The 27,830-nt window shown below is 38.8% G+C and overlaps 1 protein-coding gene across 3 annotated transcripts in view; it reads left to right on the top strand.

Annotated features, from left to right (window-relative positions):
- Positions 1 to 27,830, top strand: part of cntnap2a (contactin associated protein 2a) — a 325,051-nt gene that overhangs the window by 151,103 nt on the left and 146,118 nt on the right. For all 3 annotated transcript variants that reach the window (XM_086151351.1, XM_086151349.1, XM_086151350.1), the window contains 6 exons: positions 8,681 to 8,828; positions 16,725 to 16,777; positions 17,332 to 17,482; positions 18,163 to 18,347; positions 20,801 to 20,944; positions 23,443 to 23,704. In XM_086151351.1, coding sequence (XP_086007477.1) covers positions 8,681 to 8,828; positions 16,725 to 16,777; positions 17,332 to 17,482; positions 18,163 to 18,347; positions 20,801 to 20,944; positions 23,443 to 23,704 — 943 coding nt within the window. The remainder of the gene's footprint in view (positions 1 to 8,680; positions 8,829 to 16,724; positions 16,778 to 17,331; positions 17,483 to 18,162; positions 18,348 to 20,800; positions 20,945 to 23,442; positions 23,705 to 27,830) is intronic.

The following is a 27,830-nucleotide window of genomic DNA, read 5'->3' as shown; positions in this document are numbered from 1 at the left end:
GTGATATGAATTGCCCCTTGGCTGACTCATGTAATGCGACAGTTAGGTTCAAGCTGTGTCACTTTTCTGTGTCACATTTTCTTTCTTCATACGATCCTTCATTTCTTTAAAACTAGCTAGACCAATCTACAGTCAGTTCACATTAGACACACCTTGCCTAAAGCGCTACACTTTGCAGTCTGCCTGAAATTATGACAGCCGATGAAAATCCCAGTGGGTTTCCAGAAAATACCAATGTGGCAAATTTTCTTACAATGAGCTGGAAAGTTTTAAACACACAAGCTCTTTTGTGGAAAGCTAGGACACAGACAAAGGACACTGACACTGTGTATTCTTCAAAACATATGAGAACGTCTTTGACATTCCTTTTGTGCAAATGTTGTGAATGGAATCTGGTCATCATTTTGTCTCGCATCATCTTTCTAGCAGAGCTACTATTCACTGTTGTACTGATGATGGCAGCCTACCAAACTCTGTGATCACACCATGGCAGGGTATTGTACCAGTTTCTTTTTTCCTCATTTGCCTTGTAGAAAAACACGGAAAAGAAAGGTACACCAATAATATCAAGCATGACTGCTAAAGTATTTCCTACCATTTTGCAAAGAGCAATAGGTTATATCTGTGCAGCAGACGTTCAGTCTCTGTTTCAGATGAAGTGACAAAATTTAAGGGTATCCTGTGATCAGAAGCTAGGTAGAATCTTGGTATTCCACACTGCTTAGAGATATCAGTCACTCAATCCAGCTTGTGAATTTGCTAATTTTTGGTTTGCGGTCACTTATTTCTCATACATTTCTCACAATTACATCTGGCTCTCTCATTTAGATCGCATGATACATTTTTTTGGTAATTAATATTAGCTTTCATTCTCTTTCATTCATACATCTGTGTAGCATAAATATATACCTATAAGACATTTTTTTCAAATAAGAGTGACTGATGACTGTGCTGAATAGCTTGTTGTGTCCACACTAGAAAATACGCTCTTGGGGAGTAAAATGGAAAATATTTCCAGCTTAAAACTGGAATTAAGGTAGGCACTAGCATGGACAGGCTTCATCTGGGACACGTGAAACGTCGGGGGAACCCGGAGGCTAGTAGGCAGGCGTATGGTAGAGGGACTGATTATGGACTCTACCTTAAATGGCCAATGAATCTAGGAGCCGACTTCCAGGAAGTGGATTTCAAGGGAATGTCACGAGATGAGAGCCAGCTCCTTTGCCTTGGCAAATAGGCAAGAGCAGGAGTCCGCCTCTGGTCAGCAAAGTGGCGGTTTTGCTTGGAGGTGCGCTGCTGCGCAGCCAGGCAAACAAGATGCACCTGCAGCAACAGATGTGGTGTTGGACCAAAGTGGTAGCGATCTCTCTCTCATCTGAGGGGAAGAGTGGTGGCTGATAACCCAGCAAGACCTCGCTGGGGACAGACCAGTGGGGGGCAGAGATGTGCAAATTGTGAGCGTATTTAAGTCATGAGAGAAACTGGCTCTGTTCGGAGGGGTTGACGGACATGAGGCATCTGAGGGTGGCCTCAAGTTCTTGATTCATCTACTACATCTGACCAGTCGACGGGGGGGTAGTAACACGAAGTAGGGAGACCCTGGCGTTTTGTGCAATGCCAAACTGCCTCCACAACTGGGAGGTAAACTGAGATCCACAGTTGGATAATATTTCTTAGGTGATGCTCTGGAGGCAGAAAATGAGCTTGACTAGCAGTTGTGCTGTTAGAGGGGCTGAGGGGAACTCCCTGGCGGGAATGAGGTGACACGCCTGGGAGAAGTGGCCCACAATGAGGAGGATGGCGGTCATCCCATTGGGGTTGGGGTCAAGATATTGAATGGGGAAAAGATGAGAGGCCAACAGGATTGAGGAGAGTTGATTGGCCAAGACAAGCACGGGGTTTTCAGTGCCCTCCAACCAATGCCACCGTTCCTTCAAAGCAAAGTTGATTGCTAGGAGTTCCCAATCCAGGGAAGGCAGGGGATGACCTGTGAAAGAAAAAGTTACAGTTTCCCAAGGAAGAAGTTTCCTGGAGTCCATGCATTGCGGTAGGACCTCACTGATTTCAGACCCATGAACCTTGAGAACAAACTATTTGGGGGGTCGGGCTGGATGAGGACAGGTGCTTGGGAGAATCTCCTCTTCAGGTCCAGAGGGCTGAGAAGGTGGTCTAGGTGGACATGAGAGTAGTCAGTGGGGAAGCAGTCTGGCTGTAATTCCTTATGAAAAAGCGATAGAAGTTTGCGAATCCTAGGAGCCTCTGGAGCTGTTTGCGGGTTTGCACACTCCAGGACTGCTTTCATCTTCTGCAGATCTGTGCGAAGTCATCCATTATCTCAGATGCGACTGAGAAAAGAGATAGATGGCTTGGGGAACTCATTTCTCAGCCTTGATGTAGAGACAATTCTCTAGCAGTCGCTGCAGGATCATTCGTACATGCTGATGGTGGTCCGATAGAGACTTTGAAAAGATGAGTGTCATCCAGATAGACAATCACGACAATGTTAAGAAAATCAGAGTACATCGTTAATCAGGGCTTTAAACACAGCTGGGGCATGCCAAAGGCCAAAGGGTGTGACCAGGTATTCGAAGTACCCGATGGGGGTGTTAAAGGCAGTCAACCATTCGTCTCCCTGGTGGATCCAAATGAGATGGTAGTGTATTGCGGAGTTCGAGCTTGGAGAAAACAATCGCACCTTCAGCAGGTTTGAAGGCTGACAACAGGAGGGGTAAGGGATACCTATTCTTGATCGTGATTTGTTTCAGCCCTCTGCAGTCGATACATGGCCAGAGCGAGTCATCCTTCTTACCAACAAAGAAGAAACCAGCCCCCATGGGAGATGACAAGTAGCAGATAATACCAACAGCCAGTGATTCGTGGATGTATCTCTCCATGGCTTCTCTTTCCACATGGGAAATATTAAAAAGTCGACTGGAAGGTAGCGGTGCCCCAGGGAAAGATTTATGGTGCAATCGTAGGGGCGATGAGGAGGAAGCAAGAGGGCCTTGTGTTTACTATAGACTTGCAGGAGCTTTTGATATTCTTTGGGGACAAGAGACAAGTCATCTGGGTCAGCCTCTTCGGGGTTCAGAGAGTGATCGATCAGACTCTGCTCGCAACCAGAGTCAATGAGTGCAGTGAGGCAAAAAGTGTCACCATTAAAAACAAGAGTAGCAAGGAGCATGAGTCGAGAAGCGGTACCTGTTCTCTTCTTGGCCAAACAAGAAAGGGGGCTATAAAATGACAAGAGGATCCACAGTAGAGGCATTTGTTGAAACGTATTCGCCGCTGCCGTTCCTCCGGGAACAGGCAGATTTGACTGACCGGCATTGCTTCTGGATCCGGGGTGGTGGATCTGTGCTTTGGACGGGGGTTAAGAGGATGAGTGGTTAGTGTTGGCCATGCTTTATCGTCTGCTTCTCTCCCTCAGACGGTTATTAAGGCAGAGAGCCAGAGGTATCAGCCCATCCACGGTTTCAGGTTCATCCAGGGTAGCAAATTCATCCTTCAAAGAGTCATTGAGGGCATGAAAAAAGGTTCTCTTGAGCTCGGGAGCATTTCGCCCAGATGTAGCAGCAACTGATCTAAATGCAATGGAAAATTCCAAAACAGTTCTCTGACCCTGTTTAATTGTCCCAAGATTTCTTGAGTGGTCAGAGTGATTAGAATCCCCACTGAAGGTTTGTTTGAGTTCTTGAATGAATTCCTGAAAGGTGCAGTCAAAATTGGATGGGTCCTGGAATCGGGCCTCAGCCAATCTTAGGGCCTTGCCGGAAAGGAGTCCAAGGACAAATGAAACCTTGGCATCGTCATGATTGATTAACAATTAAAGGCCAGGGTGCACTGTAGAAGAATTCTACTAGAACGGCCTACGTCTCCTTAGAATTTCTCTGGCACGGGTGAGCTAACATCTCAGGAGGTGGCGAGGGCCTGGGAGACTGGCGGAGCCGAGGGGTGGAGGAGTAGTTGATGGACTTGGCTGATGGCTCAGGAGTAGCTGAGTCAGCTGATCCAAATGCTGGTTATTGTCCTCTCGAAAGCTGAGGGACCAAAGAACAGCATTGTGGGAATAGACAAGAGAACTCTGTTCAGCAACAGCTCTCCGGAGAGCATCCGCTGGGTCAGCATGGCCAGATTGTTCTGTCATAGTTGAGGAAGGACACTTGGGAGGTAGGGTGTCTTAAGGGGTTTATTTGGCATGGAAGGTGAATGGGGAGCTGTGCTGGGACTGGGTTGTCTCCTGGGGGATATCACAGCGGTCTCAGGAACCAGGAGCTGGCAAGTAGAGGCATCGGGAGTCTCGGTAACCAGTGAGGAAGCGCAAGATAAAGAATGCAGGGGGTGATTAACTCGCGGGGAAGAACCAACAATCTGGCACTGAAGGACTAGCAGCAGGCTCCGATTATCCTCCACTTTACGAGGCCTGATCAGCTGCAGGTATGCCGGCACCCCCGGCTGGAATCATTCACCTGGTCAGTCAGGCTCACTGGTGCCAGGGGCTGCACCCGGTGCCCTCGCCCCAGGTCCCAACAAGTTTGCCCCAACAAGGGGCCACAGTTTGTCCTTTTATACAGTACAAGGGAAGATATTCAGCCATATGTAGCTGCCCACAGGGTTGCATAGAAACACAAATTTCTCTGTAGATTTTTTTTTTCTTCTTTTATACTTGTCAATGAAAACAAAGACCATAGTCGGCCAGACTGATTTCCCTTGTCTCTGTCAGGAACACACACACACCCGTATACAATGACTCTGACTCTGGGCTGATCTGACAATGGATCCAGGGGCAATGAGCAAATGCCAGAAAACAGCTTTCATTTGTTTTTTTCTCAGTATCAGGAGATCTGTTCTCTGGAAATCCCGGTCTCAAACTGTCAAAACAGAGACAAACACAGACATGCACCCACAAGTGTAGATTTTCACTGATGAACAAATAAACCCACACAAAATGAACACAGGGGTAAGTTGTAGTAGCAAAGAGAGAGAACTGCAGGCAACTAGACAATCGGTGTGTGTGTGTCTGTGTGTCTGTGTGTGTAAGTCACAATACATGAACTAACCAGTCCATTGGGATACTTTTTGAGCTGGAGAGACATGATTGGCTTACTCTTTCCTAAATGATTACAGTCATGGTGTTTCAAAAAGCCAAACAGACAGGCTTTCCTCCCCACATGTTATTTTATGTTGTATTCATTTCACTTTCATTGATGTGAATCTTAGTTGTTTTTATGAGCCATTTCCATATTTACATATTCTGCATCATTGAGGCCAATTAATTGGAGTTTTTTCTTCATTTATGTTTTTCCTCCACAGCCAACTAATTTCTGCAAAGGCATATTAAGTACTGTCTGGGTCTGATCACTTATTAGTTGAATGAAGTCCTTTTTTTGTCGATATTCCCCATTCTAAAATAAAGTTATACTCATAGCTAATTCACTAGAAATTTGCAATTACAACAACCTCTAGCAGTGGCTTCCTAGCAGGTTTCCTGTTCAAATGTTGCCTTATCTTTATTCTCTGCTCCAGAGCCCATCTACTTACAGTGCAAAAATACTTGCATATCTTTTTTTAGTTAGAAGTAAGGTTTTTGTTTTGTATTTCTTTTGTTAAATTGTCCTATTCAATGTATTAAGGTAATATAATATGTCATATTTGATTTTTTTCTGCACCATCATGGTTTAGACACATATATATTGACATTGGGTTTGAAAAGTCATAAAGCTACAATCGGTTCACTCAGTTTTACCTGAGTTCTTGACCAAACAAAGCTCTCAGGATGACTCCATCAAACTCAGACACTCACAAAAACACAGAGGAACACACACACACACATATGCACAAATGTACACTATATATACATACAAACATACCCACACGCACACACACACACTTATCTACACACACAAATTCCCAATTACTTGTCGCTTTGCTGGTAAATGGTTTGACTTTGGGGGTGAGGGAATTAAATGGTTGACTAAGCAGGCTTTCAGAGGTGTTTGGCATCCAGAACTTTTTTTCTCACCTTCATCATCCTACTCCTCTTTCCTATCCTTCCCCCTGCCCTCCGCTCTGCATAGTAATGCCTTTGAATTGAGCTGTTCATTCAGCCAAGCACAGATAAGTGCTGAATTGTGGGATGAACACAATAGAGAAATAAAAGAATATGGAGGGAGGATGGTTGAAGCTCTGGAGTCTAGACGAAGAATGTTTTTCTTCGGCTTTTTTTTCTGTATTTCGCTCTCTTTTACCTTATGAAAGGGCAAAAAGAGGAAACTGTTGGCAGGACAAAAAGAAGTTAAGTCCTCCACACACAGCTGGCTAAATCCCCTTGATATACAGTGTGCCTACTTTTGAAAATTATTATTTTATTGAGGAGGAGAGATGAGCTTTGGGTTGACTGGGCAGTCGTGCCTAAGTTAGTTCTCATGCATACAGATGAATATATGACCATTTGGCTTTTTGTACTTCAAAAGAGCATCAACCAAAAAAGAAAGATACATTTTGGGACACATCTGAAGGATTCACATAATATAGTGAGCAGTTGTTGACAGTCTTGCGTCCCCTCCTGAAAGCAATGTCATAGTTTTGTGAGGAAATGAACCATTCCTTCTTTGAGGTTCTAGTTTGTTGCACCTTTCACTTTCATGAATCTAGGAGGCCATCTAAAGTACATTACTTAACCCAGAACATCAAAACTTGTGCACCTGCAGAGAAACTTATGAGCAGTCAAGCAGAGTTGTGTACTACCGCATGAATTTTGATCCTGACCCTCTTACAAAAGGTTTGCGAGAGCTCAGTTAGCCTTTCTTGGATGATTTAAGATTTAAAGTGAAATTGAAGTGAGGACCCTGCAGAGATGGAAGCTCTATTCACTTCCTGTCCAGTCCTATTGCTTTGGAAATACAGAAGAGCTCTGCAAACACTTGACCGTCTCCTCCTTTGCAGATATTTTATCATCAGGGGTACCTACTCGGGTCACTGAACAGTCTTCTTGAAACATCTCCCCCAACTCACACACCCCTTGCCTCTGTCTTATCTGGAATGGCATATGGCTCTCTCATGAGTAATCTCACAGTAAACCCATTTCGAATGGTTTTTTTAAAGTTCCATGCCAAATGCTAACTGTTACATGTGCAGAAGTAAAACATGGTGAACAGTTCTATAAACACTTTTAAAAGTCTGTTAGTTCAGGGACCTTTGGTCTGACTTGTGAGCAGTTGGACTTTATGTCCATTTGATGCCAGGTCAAGTCAAAGCTTGAATGTAAATGTGAGTAGTTTTTCTCTGCCACATACATATGTTGAAATGTTTCCATTTTTGGTAATAAATGAGTAATGTCTCTGTTTTTACATTTATCATTACACCCGAATTATACCAAATGAAAAGTGTTTCTTACCGAACATGTTGTGGTGTTATTGTTGCTCCTGTCAGGAGGGACTCTTCTCCTTGTTTTATTGAAGCACCAGAGCAATTGCAGGCCAAAATGCAGTACCACGCAAGTCAGGAAGAATCAGATCACAAGACCATTGGTACAAATAAGAAAACAGCTTGCAAATTTATGGACGCCTCATAAGCACCTACTGAAGTTGTACATGACAGTGACTAGTGCCCCGGTTAGTGATTCTCATAATGGATATGGCGACTGTAGATATCAGAGCAGATACTGTTTTGGCCCCAGTCATATCAGAACTAGATAAAATTATTTGACAAAAGACGAACAAAAAGCTTTTTAGATGCTTTTTTATGAGAGAAATTGTAACTTTTTCTCCACCTAGCTTCTCCATTTGTAATGAAAAGATGGTCAACTCAAACCTTTTCATATTTTTTTTCTACTATTGTTTTCATAATTTTGAAAAGACCCATCTCCATCCAAACACTTTTATAAATGTAAGGCACTGCACATTCATCTTCCTGGGTTTAAAGGTATTTACCCATATAATCATAAATGTTTTCATTTTCCCATCATTTTTTACATACATCATATCAAGCCAATATAAAATGAAGGGTTTTGAATAATAAAGAATGTATCCATTCAAATTTGAACAGAAACAGCACCTTTGGTTTTGAATAACTCGACTTGACTTTTGATGCCTCCTGGTTTTTGAGTCATCAGCGCCATACAGTTTTAACTGGAAAGTTTTCATTTATTTGCCCAATCTTCCATTTCATTTTACCTTTCATAAGCACTATACACATTTGTGTTGGCTGAGAACAATATGTAGAGTCCTCCAGAGGCTAGGATTAGCTGACTGTGCTGAACGTAGTGCCAGTATGACAAAGACCTGAATATTTAATTTTTTACAAGCCACCAATGTTGGGGGAGCCGCGAATCATTTTAAATATTAAAAGATGTGAAACGATTTTTTTTTGTCCTACATGCAGTACAAGGTGAATACATTGCAATTTCCTCTTCAAATTCCCTCAAGTTAGCTGTCTTAAAGCGGACATAATGGATATATAGACTCATAATTATTTTGTATGTATTGTGAGCCCGTCCTCCTTTAGGGCAGGATGTGAATGGAACAAATACTCCTGCTCTCAGTCCCGAAGCTGCTTGTTTGACTGCAGGCTGGCCGCTTTGATGTACTTAATTTCATTGTGTGTGTGTGTGTGTGTGTATCTGTGTGTGTGTGTGTGTGTGTGTGTGTGTCTGTGTGTCTGTGTGTTACTGTTTTCACAGGCTTTCTCAGGTAACTCGAACTCTGAGAGTGCAGTTCGCCACGAGCTACAGCAGGGAATTGTGGCTCGCTTCTTAAGGCTTGTCCCGCTGGACTGGAGTGAAGAGGGAAGGATTGGTCTACGAATAGAGGTGTACGGCTGCTCATACTGTGAGTGTAAATGCATATAATGCAAACGCAAGAGCAACACACACACATGCCGCTCCACAACTGTTCAATCCGCTCTCACTGTGTGTTTGAAAAGATACCTTTATATTTGATATTAAATGCAAGGAATACAATTTAAAACATGCAGCTGCCAGTACACTTTCCTTCACGTCATAACAACCATGTGATCTGGACGATAAATCCTCATGTAGTCTCATTACTGTCATCCCATTAAAGTCTGCCAAACTCAATTTGATAACAATTTTCAATTAAGGCTTTGCATAAATTACTGATATAAGTGACACACATGCATCTTTCATACAAGAGATGTGATTAACCTGCATATAGATGTTTTTTGGTACCTGTGTATGTGAATGTAAACTCTATGCACTTTATTCCAGTAATCCCTCAGCCTTTTAATGATAGTTTCTTTGAAATATCTTCCATATATCAAAATAAAAACGACAGTGTTTCCACCAAGTTTTTTCAAGGGCACACATCCTCTTTTGACATTACATGACAAACACTAACCACAATAAAAATTTTGTGTAGGCTCACCTAAACCCTAACCTCTGGCATAGAATTTGTATTGTTTTTTTTTTTCTTTTTTTGCAAAGAATATTTTGGATAAATATCATATTTCAAGCCATTGCAAACATCTTTTTTCATATTTGTGTTTGACTAGGGTTTTCAATACTCAACAATCAACAATGAAAAAATCTTATGATTGAAAACCATGGATAACCTTGCTGAAACGCAAAGAGACATACCTTTGTAGCAATCAAGGCACTCCTGGGATTATTCAATTATTTATGAATGATATAGTACTATATATACATATTATTTTTTAAATGTAAGGAATGCCACCCAAGTAAGATACAAAGAATATACCACCAGAGGAAATAGAACGCAGCAGCGATCACAAACTTACATACAGTCGAGGTGGCTGTCAAGCATCAGTGGTTTGAGGGCGGCATGGTGCAGGAGGTAGTGCAATTGTCTTTAGAACTGAACATTCCTGTTTCGATCCCTCTGTTTAACAGTGTTTGTGTATTCATTCATTGTAATCCATCAGCAGTTTTCTGCAACGGCAGCCTTTTAGCCATCTTCAGCGCATTTACAACAGTGCTCCATCAATGCCTTTTTTGTCCATACAATTTTGACAGCCCGTTTTCCAAAAGGTAACATTCTAATATTTGAAACTGATGGAAGGACCAAATTTGTTTACAGAATGCAGTGGTATGCACCTTCAACAAATATCAATTTGTCATTACTGTAATTTACAACCTAATAAATGAAGAGGATCAACAAGGCTAACATAGTTACCCTTCAGCTTAGAGAACTCTATTAGGTTAGATTTTCCTGTTATTATAGTGACCCCCGAGATGGAAATGTATTTCAGTTGCAGAAAATAAATCATAAAGCGATAATGTCGATTAATTCAAAGTAAGGCAAGTACAGAATACACAGTGCCTTGCTATGGCTAGGCATTTCTGCACCCTTCTTTAGCCAGCCAGAGTAAGGCAATTTAATAGATGCTGTCAGGTAAGATAAAGGTCATTACCATTAAAATTGCATTTGTTCCAAATACAAGATAAACTGTCCCCAAAGGACACTGTGAAAAAAGTGGATACTGCCAACAAGGCACCTATTAGTTTGCAGGCTTTTATATTAGGGCCTAAAATTTTATCATCTACATGTTTTGTTTGTTTCTCATTGTAAAATCTTGACATGACAACTGGTCTTGTTCAGTCCAGTGATTTTACAATACGAGCCATGAGGCAGATGACTGAGAACCTTCAAAGACACATTTTTCTGTTTTGCTTATTTAATCATGATCCTGTATGACAAAAGGGCAGAATGAAGTGATAAACCTTTTATATCTTGAGGTTGCCATTCCTTAAAACACACACTGCTTTTTCATCTACTTTTATCTAAATGACATTTTCTATATTCAGTCCTAATGTTGACTTGAAACAAGTAACTGATATGCTTAATTCTATAAACACCTATTTTCTTGTATTCCGGCCTCATATTCCATTCTTCAGAAATAAAAAAAAGCATAACTCTAGGGAATAAACAAAATCCTGAGTGGAAATGAAACCTGTAAGTTGTGTCCAGTTACATTATTGCCATTCCATTTGAATTATGAAAAGGTTACACAAAAAAGGAGCGAGATAGAAAGTCATAATATACGGCATTTTTGCCTTGATAAGTTGAAGGTGCTATGCAATGCTTTGCTATACTCCCTGTTGTTGTTTCAGAACCTTAGATTATTAGAAAAATGTTTCCTGGGTAAAAATTTTAATAGTAATTAGGATTGATAAATGCAAAAAAAACAGTTCAAAAGTAGGATACCTTTTTTTTCAATGTCCATGCATTCTTTACGGATGCAGGTTCAAGACATCCTTATTAAACTTCCAGATGCGAGAGCTATACTCATTTCTCTTTCTGTATTTTCTGACAGGTATGAGTACTGGCTGCAGCTTTTTGACATCTGTCAGATGGAACACATAAATGATACTCAAATCGTGTACACATGTTTACAACTCCGTGATATCATTGATGACACAGCAGCAGAGAGACACTTCTACACGCAAGCACTTGCTCATCTACAAATGCATGCACACACACCCTCGGTCTGCTGCATCATTTTTCAGAGTCAGCTGTGTTTTGAAGCCTGAGTGCTATCTCGTGATTACACTGTCACTGCTGCTATCTTCAGCATTCAGTCAGAAAATGAGAACTCGTACATTTATCTGTTCATCTAACCATCCTTCACCCACCGATTCTCCTGCGCTCCCAGAATCAACCTCCCCTTAATGTTTTCCTGATTGTGAATCAAATATGAAAGGCTGGGAGAGCGGAAAGAAGGAAGTGTTGGACCACAAGACGAAAAAAAAAAAAAAAATGATGAGCGAGGCAGCTTAAAAAGGAAGTGGGAGGAGAAGGTGACAAACGAAATAGATGTTATGGTCACAGTATAATCACCAGATATGTTGGTCATAGATGTTAATTCTTGGATGAAAAAATGTATGTTAATTAAATTCAATGGCATATTATGACTCATCTGGGGCTGTGCAATGAAATATTGGGTGTGTGTTAGTGTGTGTCAGAGCTACAGGCTATAAAGGAGTCATGATCCACCGTGCTGGGAAATTTACATGCTCATTTCCATTTTGATTAACAAAGGATCAACAGAAAATCAATTATTTCTTAAATGAGTCAAGAAATATTGGAGCCAGGATGCGAAGAAGAAAATTAATTTTATATTTAAATGAAATAACTCCCAATCACACATCAGCAATTTGTGAGAACATCATCACTGACTTCCCAAGACTTTTTTCCCCCTGAGTCCCTTTTCCCTCGACTTCTTAAAAAAACTGATCATCTCATAGGCCTGTTTAACACACACACACACAGACACACACACACAGATTAGACTAATCCAGACCTAATGTTATATATTGTTAACATCTAATTGGATTATCTTCATTGTGCCTTGGTTTACACCCATATAGAACTATTGATACTATTATATGCCTGAAGTCCATAATTGTTAACATCCCAGCCCATTTAATCAAAACTTTTTGAAGCTCATCATACATATAATTATTGCCTTTGATTTTTTTCTCTTTTATTGTATTCAGATTTTTCTGTATTTTACGATATCATTTGATTAATCTAAATATAATCACGCTCTCAGAGCAGAACAAATTACGATAATGAACATCCACTCCAGTTTAAGTTACACCCCCCATTATGAACTATAACATAAAAAACCAGAACAATCTTAACAAAATCAGAGCTGCATGATACAGTGCTATATATTTTCAGTGATCTATATTGCAGTATGGATATATTAAATTTTCACTGAGTATGTTGGTTCAGTCCACTACACTCCCTCCTGAATTCAGGCTGGACTAAATATTTAGGTTCACATTACAATACTCCAACTTACTTAAAAAGTTACCATTGGCTACCATTTGCTCATTTTCCAGATTTGAATGCAGCAGGTGAGGCTGCTATAGTGAATAGATAGAATTCCTCAAGACGATGCTCATATTATTAGAATGTTGAATGAGTATCTATTTATAATGCCAGTCATAAAACATTTTTTTGTTTTCATAGCAAATAAAAGCATCATCATGACATATTTTTCACAATTTGCCCTACTGATTTGTCTGAACAAGCATAAATTGCCATGCCAACTCTAAAATGTGTTTAGCACTCTGCTTACTTTGTGAAATATAATCATGGATCATGCTTGCCCGTCCAACACTAAAATGACATCTTCCAGTACAACAAATCAGAAAAGATGAACGTGATTCATCTTGGTGATCTGGCAATACCTTTCTCTAATCTTTTTGTTCTTTTCATTCATTCAAAACAGAGGATCTTGAGCAGTGACAACCAGAGATGGACAATAGTTCCTCCAATGAATACAGTATATAGTTGTTGTTTATTATTATTTGAGGCATGGTAGATATAATCAGGTCAGGCTCATATATTGTAAATGTTAAACTAGATAAGGGGTAGAGGGGGAAATGTCTGTGTGGCAGCTATATCAATATGATAGATTTTCACATTGGACACTTACTTTCAGAAAATTGATTGTGCAGCCATACACTCTTACAAACATTACTTTAATCAGTATACGTTAATCTTAAAAGCACACATAAATATCCAGGAGCAAGAAGGTGAAAAAGAAATCCAGAGCTAATTTTATTCATTGTAAGGTTAATTCACAGAGGGTTCATTAACCTCCATAGAAGCATGCTATGGATAATGCCTGACAAAGGATTTTTGACTAATAGCATCCACGTGGTCTTTAACAGAACAACCATTCTTTTGATTACCTTATTTTTCCAAACACACTTTGCTTCAAGGAGATTGGAAAAAAAAAAAAAAAAAAATATATATATATATATATATATATATATATATATATATATATATATATATATATATATATATACACATTATTTATTTATTTATTTTTAACTATGTCAATATACAGTGCAGTGTCAATATGCAGTCAGGGGGTCTTAAGAAGGTAATATTCTTGAATCTCCTACTTCAATGGGCCAGTGCTGTAGTGATAACATGATTTATTCTCTATTGAGGAATAGTGTGAATATTCAACTCACTGTGTCAACATAGCCACACTGTGCATGACCAAAAAAATCATGAGAAGCAGGGTTGTTGTGCACTGTTACAAGCTGTCATCACACTTGTAACTTGCCAGGTTATGCTGAGAGTTAGCTGTTTATGATCGCAGGAACGTTATTTTTTTATTCCATTTTTTCCTTAGTCCAGCCAGACAAAATGAGAATTCAAGTCCGATACAAAAACTCACATGATTCTGTTCTAGGCCGATATAAATAATCAAAATTTCAACCTGATGTTAACCATTCATACCGTACGCATTGAGTGATCACTGACGATTCCTAGTGCAGAATTTGTCCACAGTTAGCGCAATTCCTAATGGCAAAATCCTTGACAAAAGCAACAACACAGTCAGGTATTCAGAGATGAATTGGTCCAACAACTATTTGTACAGAGCATCCATTTCTCTGCTAACTCGTCCTTTGTTGCTTTTCATCACTTGTTGAAAAGGACCATCTGGGGGTCCAGCATAGCATGGTCCCCTTCCTGTGATAAATTTGGCTGCAATGTGTGTATGTGTCTTAACTTGGCCACTGTTTGGAGCAGCTGTGAGCTGTGACGACAGATCAATAAGTCCTCTCATGATAGCCAACATGACAATGTTTCAACCTCTTCGCCTCTGGCTCTGTCATTCTCTCCGTCACCCAGTGGTATGTAGGTGTTTTTATTTTATTTTATTTTTTTGCAATATTTGTAGATTGTCACCCTCTCATGTGAAGTTTGGGAAAACCGTCAGCTTTCACAACAACTGTGTAAATGTAACGATGGAAGATGATGAGAGGGGCAGACGAATAGTGTGAGTAGGTGGAGGATGAACTTCAGCGAGAATTGCAAATAATCAAAAGTAGTTTGATCGACGGTAACAGATATAGTTTCCTGGATTCCCCCAGTTCCCTCTTCAGATGTTTACTGTGAAAGAATTTATTGGTGTGTCTGTGTGTGTGTCTCTGAGAAAGAGAGAGAGAGAGAGAGAGAGAGAGAGAGAGAGAGAGAGAGAAAAAACCAGACTTAGAAGAATGTTTTTATTCTACATAAAATCATCCAATCTCCTCTAAGCTCTGTCATTTTATCATTACCTGCGCGATCTCTTCTCCTAGTCCATCCAATCACATCACATACACACACATGCTCTCGTACCCTGCGCACACATGAATAAATTCTCCTCTACCCTCTCGCACAGTTGGGCTGCTGATAGTAAAATCGAAGTGATCTCAAGTGCTGCCTCTCATTTCCCTCCCTCGACCCTCCGATCGACTCATCCATCCCACCCTACCCCTCTTTTGTGCCAGCTTCCTTTTCAATGTAAACCATCGACCTATTCTTCTATAATACATCAAGCAATAAGAGGCATACATACATACTTACACACAACAAAAATGTAGTGATAATTATAGAATAAAAAGTCAAATCGAATCTACTGCTTTTACTTCTAAAAAACGACATTCAGCTGGTACAAGGTGTATACATTTGTTGTTTTTGGATGTTAAATTGTGGATTTATAGTCCACCATAATAATATATGAATACAATAATTGCGAAATTATTGAAGTGTAGAACATTCCATCACATTAAGTGGATTAACTAAAATTGTCATTGAGCCTGTTTTTGAGTCTGATATTTGTCCAGTGGCATTCATTTTAAAAGGCTCAGTTGCTGTTGAGAATTGCAGTTTGAAGAGGTTTCACCGCTCATCCAACAGGCCTCTTCAGGGATGAGGGGTGAAACATTTTCAGGTGAAGAGGGTCCAGTTGCCAAGACAAGAAGATTTCGACAAGACTTCACCATGACCCGGAAGACTGAGAGCCTCCACAAACAACATGTAGTTTGTGGTAGCTCTGACAAATTCAGCCTATGAATTGTTTGGAGATTCTAAATTAACAATCATTCTTAAAAGGGAGAATCTGTTGCTGTGTACAGCAACATCAAGGCACCATCAGCAGAGTCATTGCAAAACCCTCACGATATCCAACTCAGTCCCTCTCACTCCGTAGAGGGTAGGGTTGAGTCTTCAGTCAGGAGAAATGAATGTCAATTCAAAAGACTCACTGTGAGGTAAAACCACTGGTTCCACTCAGGAAGTCCAGGCAAAAATTTGACTTTGAAAGAAAATAGATAAAAAGCTTTTTGTTAGGAAGGTGGTATGGAAAAGACAAAGAAAATGCAGCACCTTTGTTTTTTTTTTTCACATATTCATAAACCCATATTGATTCCTGATCTTAAAGCCCAGCAGGTGAAGTATCGAAGCAACAACACCAACTTTATTAGTGTCCAAATCCGGCCATATTGATGAAGTTTGTCACTTTGTTCAGGCTTAGACTGTTTCTCAAAAGTGAATTAGAGTTAAGTGAAGCATTCCCCTCGACCTCGACATCAAGCTTAGACAGAGGACTTTATCACAAGCAGAAACATATGACTAATAACCTGGCTCCCTTTTATTTATTACTCCACTAAACCATGACAGAATGACATTGTATGACAGTGAGCCAGAACACACACACATACGGGGCCTTGAAAATGAAGCTGATAAATGGGTTTGAATTTTTCTGTTATTTTTTTTTTAAATTTATTTATAAAGCAAAAAATAGTTCAGCTGTCTCTTTCACACATGCAGTGTTGTTGTTAAACTCTCTTAACCTTTGGTCTTGAATAGATAATCACTTTTAAACTTGCCCCAACTCTGTTTTTTTTTCTGAATCTGTTTGTTTCTCTGTGTGCTGTCTGTCTTGTTTAGGGGCAGACGTCATCAACTTTGATGGACAGGGTGTAATCTCCTATCGATTTAAGGTATCCGATTTAATTCCAACACTTTTTTTTATTTTCATTGACAAGGGAAGTCTACATAATTAACCCTCATTTTAATGGAAATGTTGTTGGAATATCTCCAGTGCATAATCTGTCGATAGGATAAGCAAACATCAAAATAGTTTTCAGGCCTTTCAGTTCAATGAAAACACATTTTAAGTGAATGTTGGTTAAACAAAGTGATTTGTATACGTTTATTTCCACTCTTGCATACTTGTTCTATAGCAGGTGTGGTTGTGTTGTTAAGCAATTATGAATCCAACCAGTAAGCGACCATTAGCCTAAATTTGGGTGCTGATTTTAGTCACAGCGGGGTTGTCAGCGTCAGCATGTGATAGCAAGGCAATTTGGTTGAAGTGCAGCTCCTACAGTTAAGTTATTTTGTGTTTAGTTTTATTCTTCTGAATTGCTTGAGGATCTCAATGAAGAAAATCTGATCCAAAACATGCATCTCAGGGGGGGGGCTCTAATTGATAATATGTAGTAGTTAAATTGTTTACAAGTTTACTCTTTGCTCCTCTATCACATTTGTGCAGGTGAAAAAGATGAAGATCATCAAGGATGTGATTGCATTGAGGTTCAAGACATCTGAGAGTGAAGGAGTGATTCTCCATGGGGAGGGACAGCAGGGGGACTACATCACCCTGGAGCTGCGCAAGGCTAAGCTGTTGCTCCAGATAAACCTTGGTGGGTAGTACAAGCAATTTGGTTTGAGCAAATAAAATAATTTTAAATCATACAAAATTAAGGTAAATTAAGTTATCTTACCAGCAGGATAATGAACTGTGTCGTAACATCTTAACATATTATCACTATAAACTGAACTGTAAATGTAGCACCACTGCTATCAACTGTCAAATACTGTCTTACAGCACAACTGTGCCTGACTCACTGTCAGTCAGCATCACTGCTAAATTTAGTCTTTGACAGCATTATGGGATTTTACAGGTGTATCAAGTATTATTCGGTTAGGAAGTTATCAAAAATACTCATCATGTGGGAGGTGATACTTTCAACACAATAACCTGTCAATAATCATTATTCTGAATGAAAAAACCTTGAGGTTTATTCAGTAAGTGTGAATTAATGCCATCAGATAAAGATTTCACTCTCATGCGTATTACATTACTGTAATCATTAATTCATTTATTTATTTATCTATTTATTTGCCATGATTTCTTGATTTATTTCAAGAAGGATTAGATTTGGGAAACCGTTTCCTATTTAGTATAGTATTGTCAGTGGTGCTCCTAAGTTTGTTGAAAAAAATATATGTTCAAAAAGTTTTTTGTGTTCATACTTGTTTTATTACTGTGTCTGTCAATGTTTCCTTTTTTTCTAATATCCTTATACCATGTTGATTACAGGCAGCAACCAATATGGCTCCATCTTGGGCCATACATCTGTGACCACTGGCAGCCTTTTGGATGATAATCACTGGCACTCAGTAGTGATTGAGCGCTACCGTCGCAATGTCAACTTCACTCTGGACAGAAACACTCAGCATTTCAGGACAAATGGAGAGTTTGACCACCTTGATTTGGACTATGAGGTTAGAAGCAAACCAACAACTCAAAACCTACACACACACATACAAAGACTGAAATCAAACCATATTAACTGAATACCATGTATCAGCAATACATTATATTATCAGTATGTGTAGTTGATGGCTTTAAAATCAAATGTCTGTTAAGCTTAAATTTTTGATGTTTTGCAGAAATGCGTTTTAGCTGTTACTTTGTTGAAGTATTTTTCTTATTCTGTAATGTTAATGTGTAAATTTTTAAAGCATGGCATTTTATGTCTGCCAGAAGGGATCACATAAAACAGAGGCTTGATTAATTCCACTAGAGATGCTTGATGGTCTGCAAATTGGCTGAAAAGTGAGCATAAATCTTTATGGTTAAATTAGTTGAAATATACAACATAAAACCATATCTGATGACAATGTAATTATAAATATTGTTCATCATTGCTTGTGGATTTAGTAAAAGAGGACGTGAAAGAAGCGGTTGCGATGGACAGAGCAAGATGGAGGCAGACGATTGGCTATAGCAACCCATGAAGAGAGCAGTTGAGGGGAAAAGTGGGAAAAATTGAATAAGAAATTGTGCATCTTTACCAATGGCATGTCCATAGACAAACCCTATTTTGCTGTTACACATAACTTATTTAAATCAAGTGAAAATATATAATACTTAAGAAATAATAAGTGATTCCCGCATAAGAGTGAATGTCATGAGCAGGTTCCTTTTAAAAGGCCAATATTAACGCATTGCGCCAAATGGAAATATCCCGGCTATTGACAAACTCACTGAGGAGAAATGAAAAAGCTGAGTCTTACTTTATGCTGGGAAATTCTGGGGCTACTGGTGGCATGAAATTGTGTTTGCTTTCCCACCTCCTCAGACCACCTTTTATTACTATAGCAGGGCAGGTGTAATGGATTCAGTGGTCACTGCTCATGCACATCTCCATCCCCCTTTTGAGTAACAATCTCCTCAGTTTACAGTCAAAATAGAATGAAAGTTTTGTAAAATCGTAATTGGATCCAAACCAGTTAGTAATAGGCTACAGTGCTGAATAATGCAATGATTTAAGGCTTTAAGTTCACCAAATTTGAGTTCTTCTGGACGGATCACTGACATGATCATAATTTCAGGCCTGTGAGAAATAACCTCTTAGCTATATTGTGACTCATTTTTCATTCACACAACACTAATTTTTCAACCATTCATATCACATGACAGTTTGGCCTTCATTGTCTCTTCAGTTCATGGATACACAGGAAATTAGATATTGGTTTTTACACTGCACTATAATGCTAATCCATAAAACTCATGCAATTAATGTCAGTCAGTAATGGAATGAAATGCAATAAGTAAAGCTAATAGTACTTAAAACAGGAAATTGATTTTTTGCAATGCATAATGGGTTTGAAATCATTGTGTCTTGCATGTGAGCGTGTGCTATCTTACATGTGTTGTCGGGTATGAAGTGTGCATGTTAATATGCTGATGGTGGTAGACCTGTGCTAGTGGGAATTGATGTGTTTGTGTGAGGATATGTGACCTTTATTAGTTATGGCTGATCTATTGCCGTGTTAAGTAGGATACTGAGAATCAAGGAAGGACAACCCACAAACCAATTAATTAAATGCAGTTGAATCAAGGGATCTTTAGGGAAATCTATACAAGGGCAACAGGGAGGTTTTTGTTTATCTTTTGAACGCACGTGTGTATTACTTCTGTGTTGTTCACAGTTTTCAAATAGATGTTCATTTTAACTTCTGTATCCTTGTCTCAATCGTTCCTCTTATGATAGCTGTTCCTCAACAAACCTTATCGTATTCATTTTATGGTCTAAGTCTGCAGTACAAATGCATTCCGACAATAAATTCATAAGGTGCACTCCTAAATTGCAATAAAGTCTGCATTAAATTATAATACTACTTTTTCAGGAAATAATTCCCTAATGAATTTGATTTTGTTTTAAGGTCAAAGATGGTGGCAATTATTTGATTAAAAGGTGGCTATTATTTGAATAATATCAGTATTGCCATTGTTGAAATGTAAGTCAGGGCTGGGACTGACAGTAATTGCAATATAAAGTCAAGGTTGGGGTTGACACTAATTGGCATATAAAGTCAATGTCAAATTTGACACTAATTGCCTTACAAAGTCCATCCAACTGTGCATTCAAACACGCAACTAGTCAAAAGGTGACACAGCAATACTCCTCATGAGAGTATTCTGCAGCCATTATTGTATCCATCACTGATTTATTTCAGTCCCTACTTGGCATTGTTTGCTGAAAGCAAGTACGGGAGTGTCACACATTCAATTAGTAGACGTGCTTGATTGTTGTTGATAATCATACAATTGAAATTACATTTAGAATTTGAATTAAAATCATTGTTACTATTTGCTGTTTTCCCCATAAAAGAAAATTTGAACCCATCAAAAATCTGTCTTAACCGTCCATCTGTTTATACCTTTCTAGTTGAGTTTTGGGGGGATGCCGTACAGCGGGAAGCCACAGGGAGGAGGCCGCAAGAACTTTAAAGGCTGCATGGAGAGCATCAACTACAATGGAGACAACATTACTGACCTGGCCCGCCGAAAGAAGCTAAACACCTCGAGCTTTGTAAGGAAACGTTAACTCAATACACACAATAAAACACTGTGAATTCAATGGTGCTCATGTACAATGTAGAAACAACTTAGCAGTCGTGAAAAAGTTAATTGAAGCTTCCTGACTGAGGGGTTGATTTATCACGAGTCTATGGAGGATGTGATTTGTGATGCTGTCACAACGTGTTACCCTGAAGGCTGTGACCTTCTTCAAAAAGCTGGATTAGAGGGTTATTTAGTAAACTTCAGGTTCACAATGGGATTTTTAGTACCACAGAGCTTGTTTATTTTCAGCAGGATGTCTTGTAATGGTAATTTAACTGACCAAAGTATATAAATATCTATGTAACCCAACGCTGTAAAAGATTACGATCTGATTCAATGTTTGTGTGGCTTGCGGTCCCTCTAAACAAGTAATTAGACAAATAGAAATCACAATGGTGATTTTATTCTATTTTTTATGCAATGAAATTGATTGCCGATTTAATCATTAATGAGTAGATATTACAGAAATTCATAGTTTTTGTGTTTTTATCAAATACCTTTCTGATCTGGCTTGATATATGACTATAAGTATATTTTTTCAGTCTGTATGGCATTGTTTTTTGTTCGCATCGGATCCGATTTACATTTTGTTCTTGAGTGAATATGATCGTGCTAGCAATGTGATTTCACCTCTTTATATGTTATTATAATGTAGTATAACAAGTACATTAAGGGCCTCGTATATTTAATTGTCACTCTGGCTTTATGTCTTATTCTTGTTTCTTTTTGTCACAAGAGATTTATTGAAGTATTATGAATGATATTTCTTCATTGTACATAACTTTTGTACATCCCAAAGTAGATCTCTGTTGTCTAAGTCCATGTACATTTATAAATCCACAGAGGTTAACTGAAGAAAAAGAACTATATTGTGTTCATAACATTCTTAGTATAATAGAAGCCCAGTTAAATTTAGAAATAAATTATACATTTTTGTGTCCGTGTTTTCAACTGTCTAAACAGCTCTGATGCTATATTTCCATTAGTTTTCCTTCAAAATGCTAAATGATGACTCCAGTTGGATAGACACATCTCATGTTCCATATAAATAGCAAATAATGCTCAGACTCCTGAGTGCGCTATCTTAAGTTTTTCGGCTTGTGCCTTTTTTCATTAATAACAAATACTGTGTTATCCCTTATTCATGTACCAGATGAATTTTAGGACTATTTATGGTTTCAGTAAAACCCAGTCCAGTACATCACCCCAAAAAACTCACTAACACAGTCAATCAAAACTGGACCTTAAAATCATAATGAGAGGAAAAGTTAATGAGTTATCCAGCGTTTCCATAATGAATATGCAAGTGGCTGTATGTCCAAATTTACTCTATATATATTCAACATGATAGTTGAGCCCACACCTAAATCATTTAACAAAGTAGGGAGTATAATATTTAACGTATTTTTCACAGAAACACTCATTGAGTAGATCCAAATTTGTATTTACTCGACTATAAAGTCTCAGGGCCCTCATCTCTCACAGTCCCAGCTCCTCCTCATCAGCCAGGGCATCATCTTCGATCTCTGTTCAAGTGATTGAACAAATGGAGGCAGTAATCTGGTTCATCACAGCCGCTCGTCTAATATTCTCTGATGACTCACACAGCTGTTAATGTCTAATCAAAACAGATCCACTTTCAAATTTTAGACCCACAGGCAATCATGAAAAATCCATTGTTGATCAGGGAGCTCAATATTATCCGTTAGCTAATGGGTTGATGAAGATCACAAGGCTGGAGACACTCTGTAATATTTTGTGCTTATATTCCATGGTACACTGAGGATTTCCATCAACCTTTTCAGTCCTGATTTTATATATATATATTTTTTTTTATTATTTTTTTTTTTTATTTATTTAATGTGAGGCAATGGAATCGTGGCCCTTTCACCACTTAGAATAAAAGGGCGAGGCTTGTGGAGATGGATTATACTAGACCACTTTGTGTGTGTGTGTGTGTGTGTGTGTGTGTGTGTGTGTGTGTGTGTACTTTCTATTTTTTTTTGGTTCAATTTATAGTGTTCTTCAGACTGAGTGCCTCTGTATCTGGGCATAATTATGCTCAAAAACTATACTCATGTTAAAAGAGGATTTTTTTTATCCTTAGTTTAGTTTTTATCCTTTTAGGGTCTTATTAAGTCCAATAATGAAAGGGAAATAAAAAATGCCTTCCAAACCAGACCTTAGTCTTAGGAGGTTAATGTTTATCTTTTAAGCATCCCCTGGCTCAGAATAGCCCCAGTAAACAACACCCAGAGGTAAGCTAAAGTGTTGCTACATATAAAGGCATGACAGCTAAGTGAATAAAATACAAGACATCATTACCTACTATCTTGAATCATTAATTTAACTGCACGTACTGGTCCATATGAAAGCTGTAATCATTAATTTTACACTAACTAGCTCCTTTATCCCTCTCCCTGTCAATCACCCTCTCTCTGCCTTTCTGAATCTTTTTCGAAACAGCGAAACCTCTCATTTTCCTGTGTGGAGACGCACACCTTCCCTGTCTTTTTCAACGCTACCAGTTTCCTGCAGCTGCCAGGTCGAGCCAATCATGATGCAATATCTGTGGGATTCCAGTTTCGCACTTGGAACCCACATGGACTCCTCCTCTTCAGTAATCTCGATGATGGAACCCTGGAAATCTCACTTGAAGATGGCAAGGTCGTAGTTCGTATCAACGTGACCAACGCGGGCAGAAATAACCGGGCGGACCTGTCGTACGGTAAGTTTCAGGAAAAGATGCAAATTACATCCAGAAGATGTTTTTATATTAATAGATTAAGCTTTAGTCATCATACTCAATAAAGTCAAAAAGCAGATATATCTTTCAATCAGAACACACCCATAAAATTAACCTTACATGCTTGTCCAGTCTTTAGTGTTGTAATATTTATGGGTTACATGCTGATAATAAAATCACTTTTTCTTAACTATATAACCATTCAACTTCTGATTCAACTTATAATCTTTACTGCTGTCTTTATATTTAAGCTATTCCCATCTTCCTGGTATCATGTTAAAACAATTCATTGTAGTAGTCTATGTACTGGAGAGGGATGCTACGTACAGCTGCATATAAATATATAATGTTGGACAAATCCATGTTATAGAACACCCTAATGTCATGAGTCTTTTCTCAAGTTTCTTCATAATAACCCCTTCCATTTCCTCGCATCCTTTTACTTCTTTTATCTTCCACTCCCCGCTCTTCTCCCATTTCCTCATTTATTCTGTCCACTACTGTTTTAATAGGCCAATGCCCAGGGGCAGGGATTATTACAGAGTTACCCTCCAGGCTAATTGGGCTTGAGCCTGTGATTACATCACTATTAGTAGACTACACAGACACACAACCACACTCACACCCACAAAATCCACAATCCCTCTTTTGATTCTGCTATTAGTATTGCTAAAATAGAAAGCAACACTAACTTCTGACCCTAATGGCAGTGACACAGTGGGAACTCAGTGGAAATGATTTGTCCCTCTTAATGGCAGACATATGTGCGCTCTCTCTCTCTCTTTCACACACACACACACGCACACACACACATACATACACACACACTACATACACGGATGTTTCTTAACTTGCCATTGGTAACAGTCTTACTTATCTTACATTCCCAATATCAAAAATGAACATTTTTCACACAAATTTTAGCACAGGGAGTATTTTGTACTGTAGACTTTTTGTTTTTTCTTTATTTGGGTTCTACATAGAATGATGCATGGAAATGATGATTATGAAGGAATATTACAATTATGTTTCGTAGTGGTCATGATTTCTTGAATTTACAGGTCTGGTTTAGGAATCTAACCTAATAATAATAGCTTGTGCATTTTTTTTTTTCATTTTGTTTCTTTATTAATCAATACCATTTCCAAGTTGCAGCTGTCTGTCTTTTTCATCAAAATATAATTGAGAAAGATTACTTAAATACTTTCTCAATCTATCCCTCCACCTCGCCTTCATAACAGACAAAGGGCATCACACAAATTCGAAATATTATGAATTAAGTTTTTCTTTATCAGAAATTTTATTGATCAGGTATGTTGTAATGATTTTTCCCTGTGATGAAACAGCACGGTATGATAACACAAAGGAATCCCCCCATCGTGACAAGATTTAGTAACCTGTCAGTTTTGTATTTGCTCTCCTCCACATTTTCATAGTGGTGTACGCTGTGTATAAAGTGGTGCGATATATTGACTGAAAAGCCTTAAAGAGCTGTGTCCTCAAGCTACAAGCTAATTCTCAATATTGAAACCTAAGTGAATCATGCTGCTGGAAAAGAGAGGTGAAAGGAGGGACGTGATGAATAAGAGCTTCATATTTCTTCATATCCAGTCTCAGTGGGTCACAGTTCATGCGACTGATTAGAATGCACGTTGGGTGCCACTATTTAAGAAGACACACAAATAGTTTCCCTTGCACAGCAAACTGAATGTGTGTATGTGTGGCCACACATAACTAGTGTTGTACAAGAGAGGGTAAGAATTTGCCTCATGAGGCAATGGAATTGTGCCCCTTTCACCACTTAGAATGAAGGGCGAGGCCTGTAGAGATGGACTACACTGGACCACTTTATGTGTGTGTGTGTGTGTGTGTGTGTGTGTGTGTGTGTGTGTGTGTGTGTGTGTGTGTGTGTGTTTGTGTGTGCTTGCATTAGCAGCAGACACTTGGTTAGAATTCCTTTGGTAGCCTTTCTGATTTTCATATCACCTTTCCTTTACTCACTCATTACTTCACCAGCTCTCTTTTCCTTGGCTCTCATCATTATTCATCCACTGCAGCTTTGCAGTAGTAGGAGTAAAAGCAGCGGTGTAATGACTGCGCAATAGGCCCAGAGCATGTTTTCAATTGTATAAATATAAATAAACCATATCCTTTCCTCTTCAAATACTGGTAAATGATCCAATAAATCTAAGCTGGCAAAAAGGCTGCCTTGGTACCAAGAGCAAATTTCAGGTGAGACATAGTTGCCATGATTATGTTAGAGGATGTCGATCTGTTGGTCACTAATAATATCAGCCGTCGATTAGACAATACAATTGTTCCCGATGCAATATTTGTCCTAGAACCCTTCCTAAAGAAAGAGAATAGTATGATTTCTTCAACCATTAAACAAAAAGAGAAAACATATTCTCAAACACGATAGATTGTATGTGGTGGTAACTTTCAGTTAAATATGTGTCTCCTCCTGGCCAGTACACTCTTGGAACTTCTTTTTGCGAGAGAATAATTCTGATACCAGAACTTTGATTTTAGTAATCATATATTTCAGTTTCCATGCAGTACTTTGCAACAAATCCAACATCTAGTAATTGAGTTGTTTGATTGAACCCTCCAGTACAAGATGTTATAGTAACTTTACATCAAGGGTTCAAAAATGTTGTGTTTGTACAAGTACCAGATATGTGTATGTCTGTGGACAGAAAGTAAATGGAACAACTTATCCTTGTCCGATTGTTTTATATTTTGTAGAGGTCAACTTTGGACTCTTATATTTCAGGATATTTAGCATTTATTTGTTTAATATGCTATTTTCGCTAGATATATCTGTAAGGAGGCTGTTCCATATATTTATTCCAAAGACTCACAGTACTCCCTTTATAAATCCATACCCCACCTAGTTCTTATTATATTTACATGCTTATTATTAGCCATCATAATTAGCTCCGATAGTATATGCTGATTTTTTTGCTGCTGGTATTTACAGCGTCTGCAGTCATGCCTCCAGGGCATGATACAGCCATGACCAAGACCAATGATTTTTGTTGCATGTATATACTGTAACAATATGATTTTTTTTCTTGTCTCATAAAACATCAATCGTATCATTTCAGGTGTCATCCTTACTTAATTGTATCATGTGTGTTTATAAGGCTGCTGACTTGAACAAGAATTTATCATCCCAAAATATCCTTCTTAGTCAGATGTTCGGCTCAATAAAAGTAAAATCACTGGACAGCTTTGAGTATTGATTTGACCCTCTCCCAAAAAGAACTACAGAATATTTGTATGTAAATAGTGCCTTGTGGGCATGTGTGTCCAAACCCATCAACTTAGCTAGAAGTAATCATCTCTCTCTCTCTGTCTCTCTCTCTCTTTCTGTCTCGCTCTCTTCTTGCACAAGTCTGAATAAGAAGCATAAGACATTAAAGTAATGGAAAGGCCCAGGGCAGTGTTTGGGAGTGGAAAACACCACCACCCCTTATTATAATATTATATTGTTTCATTCCTTGTGGTGGTTTGTGTGTGTGTATGTGTTTGTGTGTCTATGTGTGTGTTTGTGTGTGTCTATGTGTGTGTGTGCGTACATGCATGCGTGCGTTTGTGTTTATGTGTGTGTCTATTGTTTGTGTGTGTGTTTGTGTGTGGCAGTGTCATGTGTCGCATTCTAAGCCCTGTGTATTTGGTATATTTCCATTTGGGGAAGATGTGTCAGGCTGTTTAAGCTACCTTAGAGAACTGAATATTTAGGATTGGAAGGTGATATGGAAGGATAGTTTCATGAATACCAAATGGCCCCATAAATATATGGTTGCAAATCAATTTATCCCGGAAAATAAAGATCATTAGAAAAGCCAACAGAAGAGAACTAAGGGGAAATAGCAGTAGACAATGAAAAACAACAAGGATGAAAGGGCAGATAGAATGACAAAGGAGAGGAACTGGGAAAAGAGGTAAAGTGTAATATTACAGAAATGTCCCCAAGACTGCCTCCAGTCTTAAAGGATGTATTGCTGTGTATCATGTTCCTGACATGCTGTTTAGGGAAATGAAACATGAAAAATGACACAGAAAGAGCTGTAAGTCCTATTCCTCCCCGTGTAACATGATA

This window comes from Fistularia commersonii, chromosome 8 (assembly GCF_037954325.1).
Source record: "Fistularia commersonii isolate RoL2024-O1a breed Wild chromosome 8, RoL_Fcom_v1.0, whole genome shotgun sequence".
Taxonomy (NCBI): domain Eukaryota; kingdom Metazoa; phylum Chordata; class Actinopteri; order Syngnathiformes; family Fistulariidae; genus Fistularia; species Fistularia commersonii.
The sequence above is the reverse complement of the archived record's forward strand: the minus strand, read 5'-3'. Positions and strand labels throughout refer to the sequence as shown.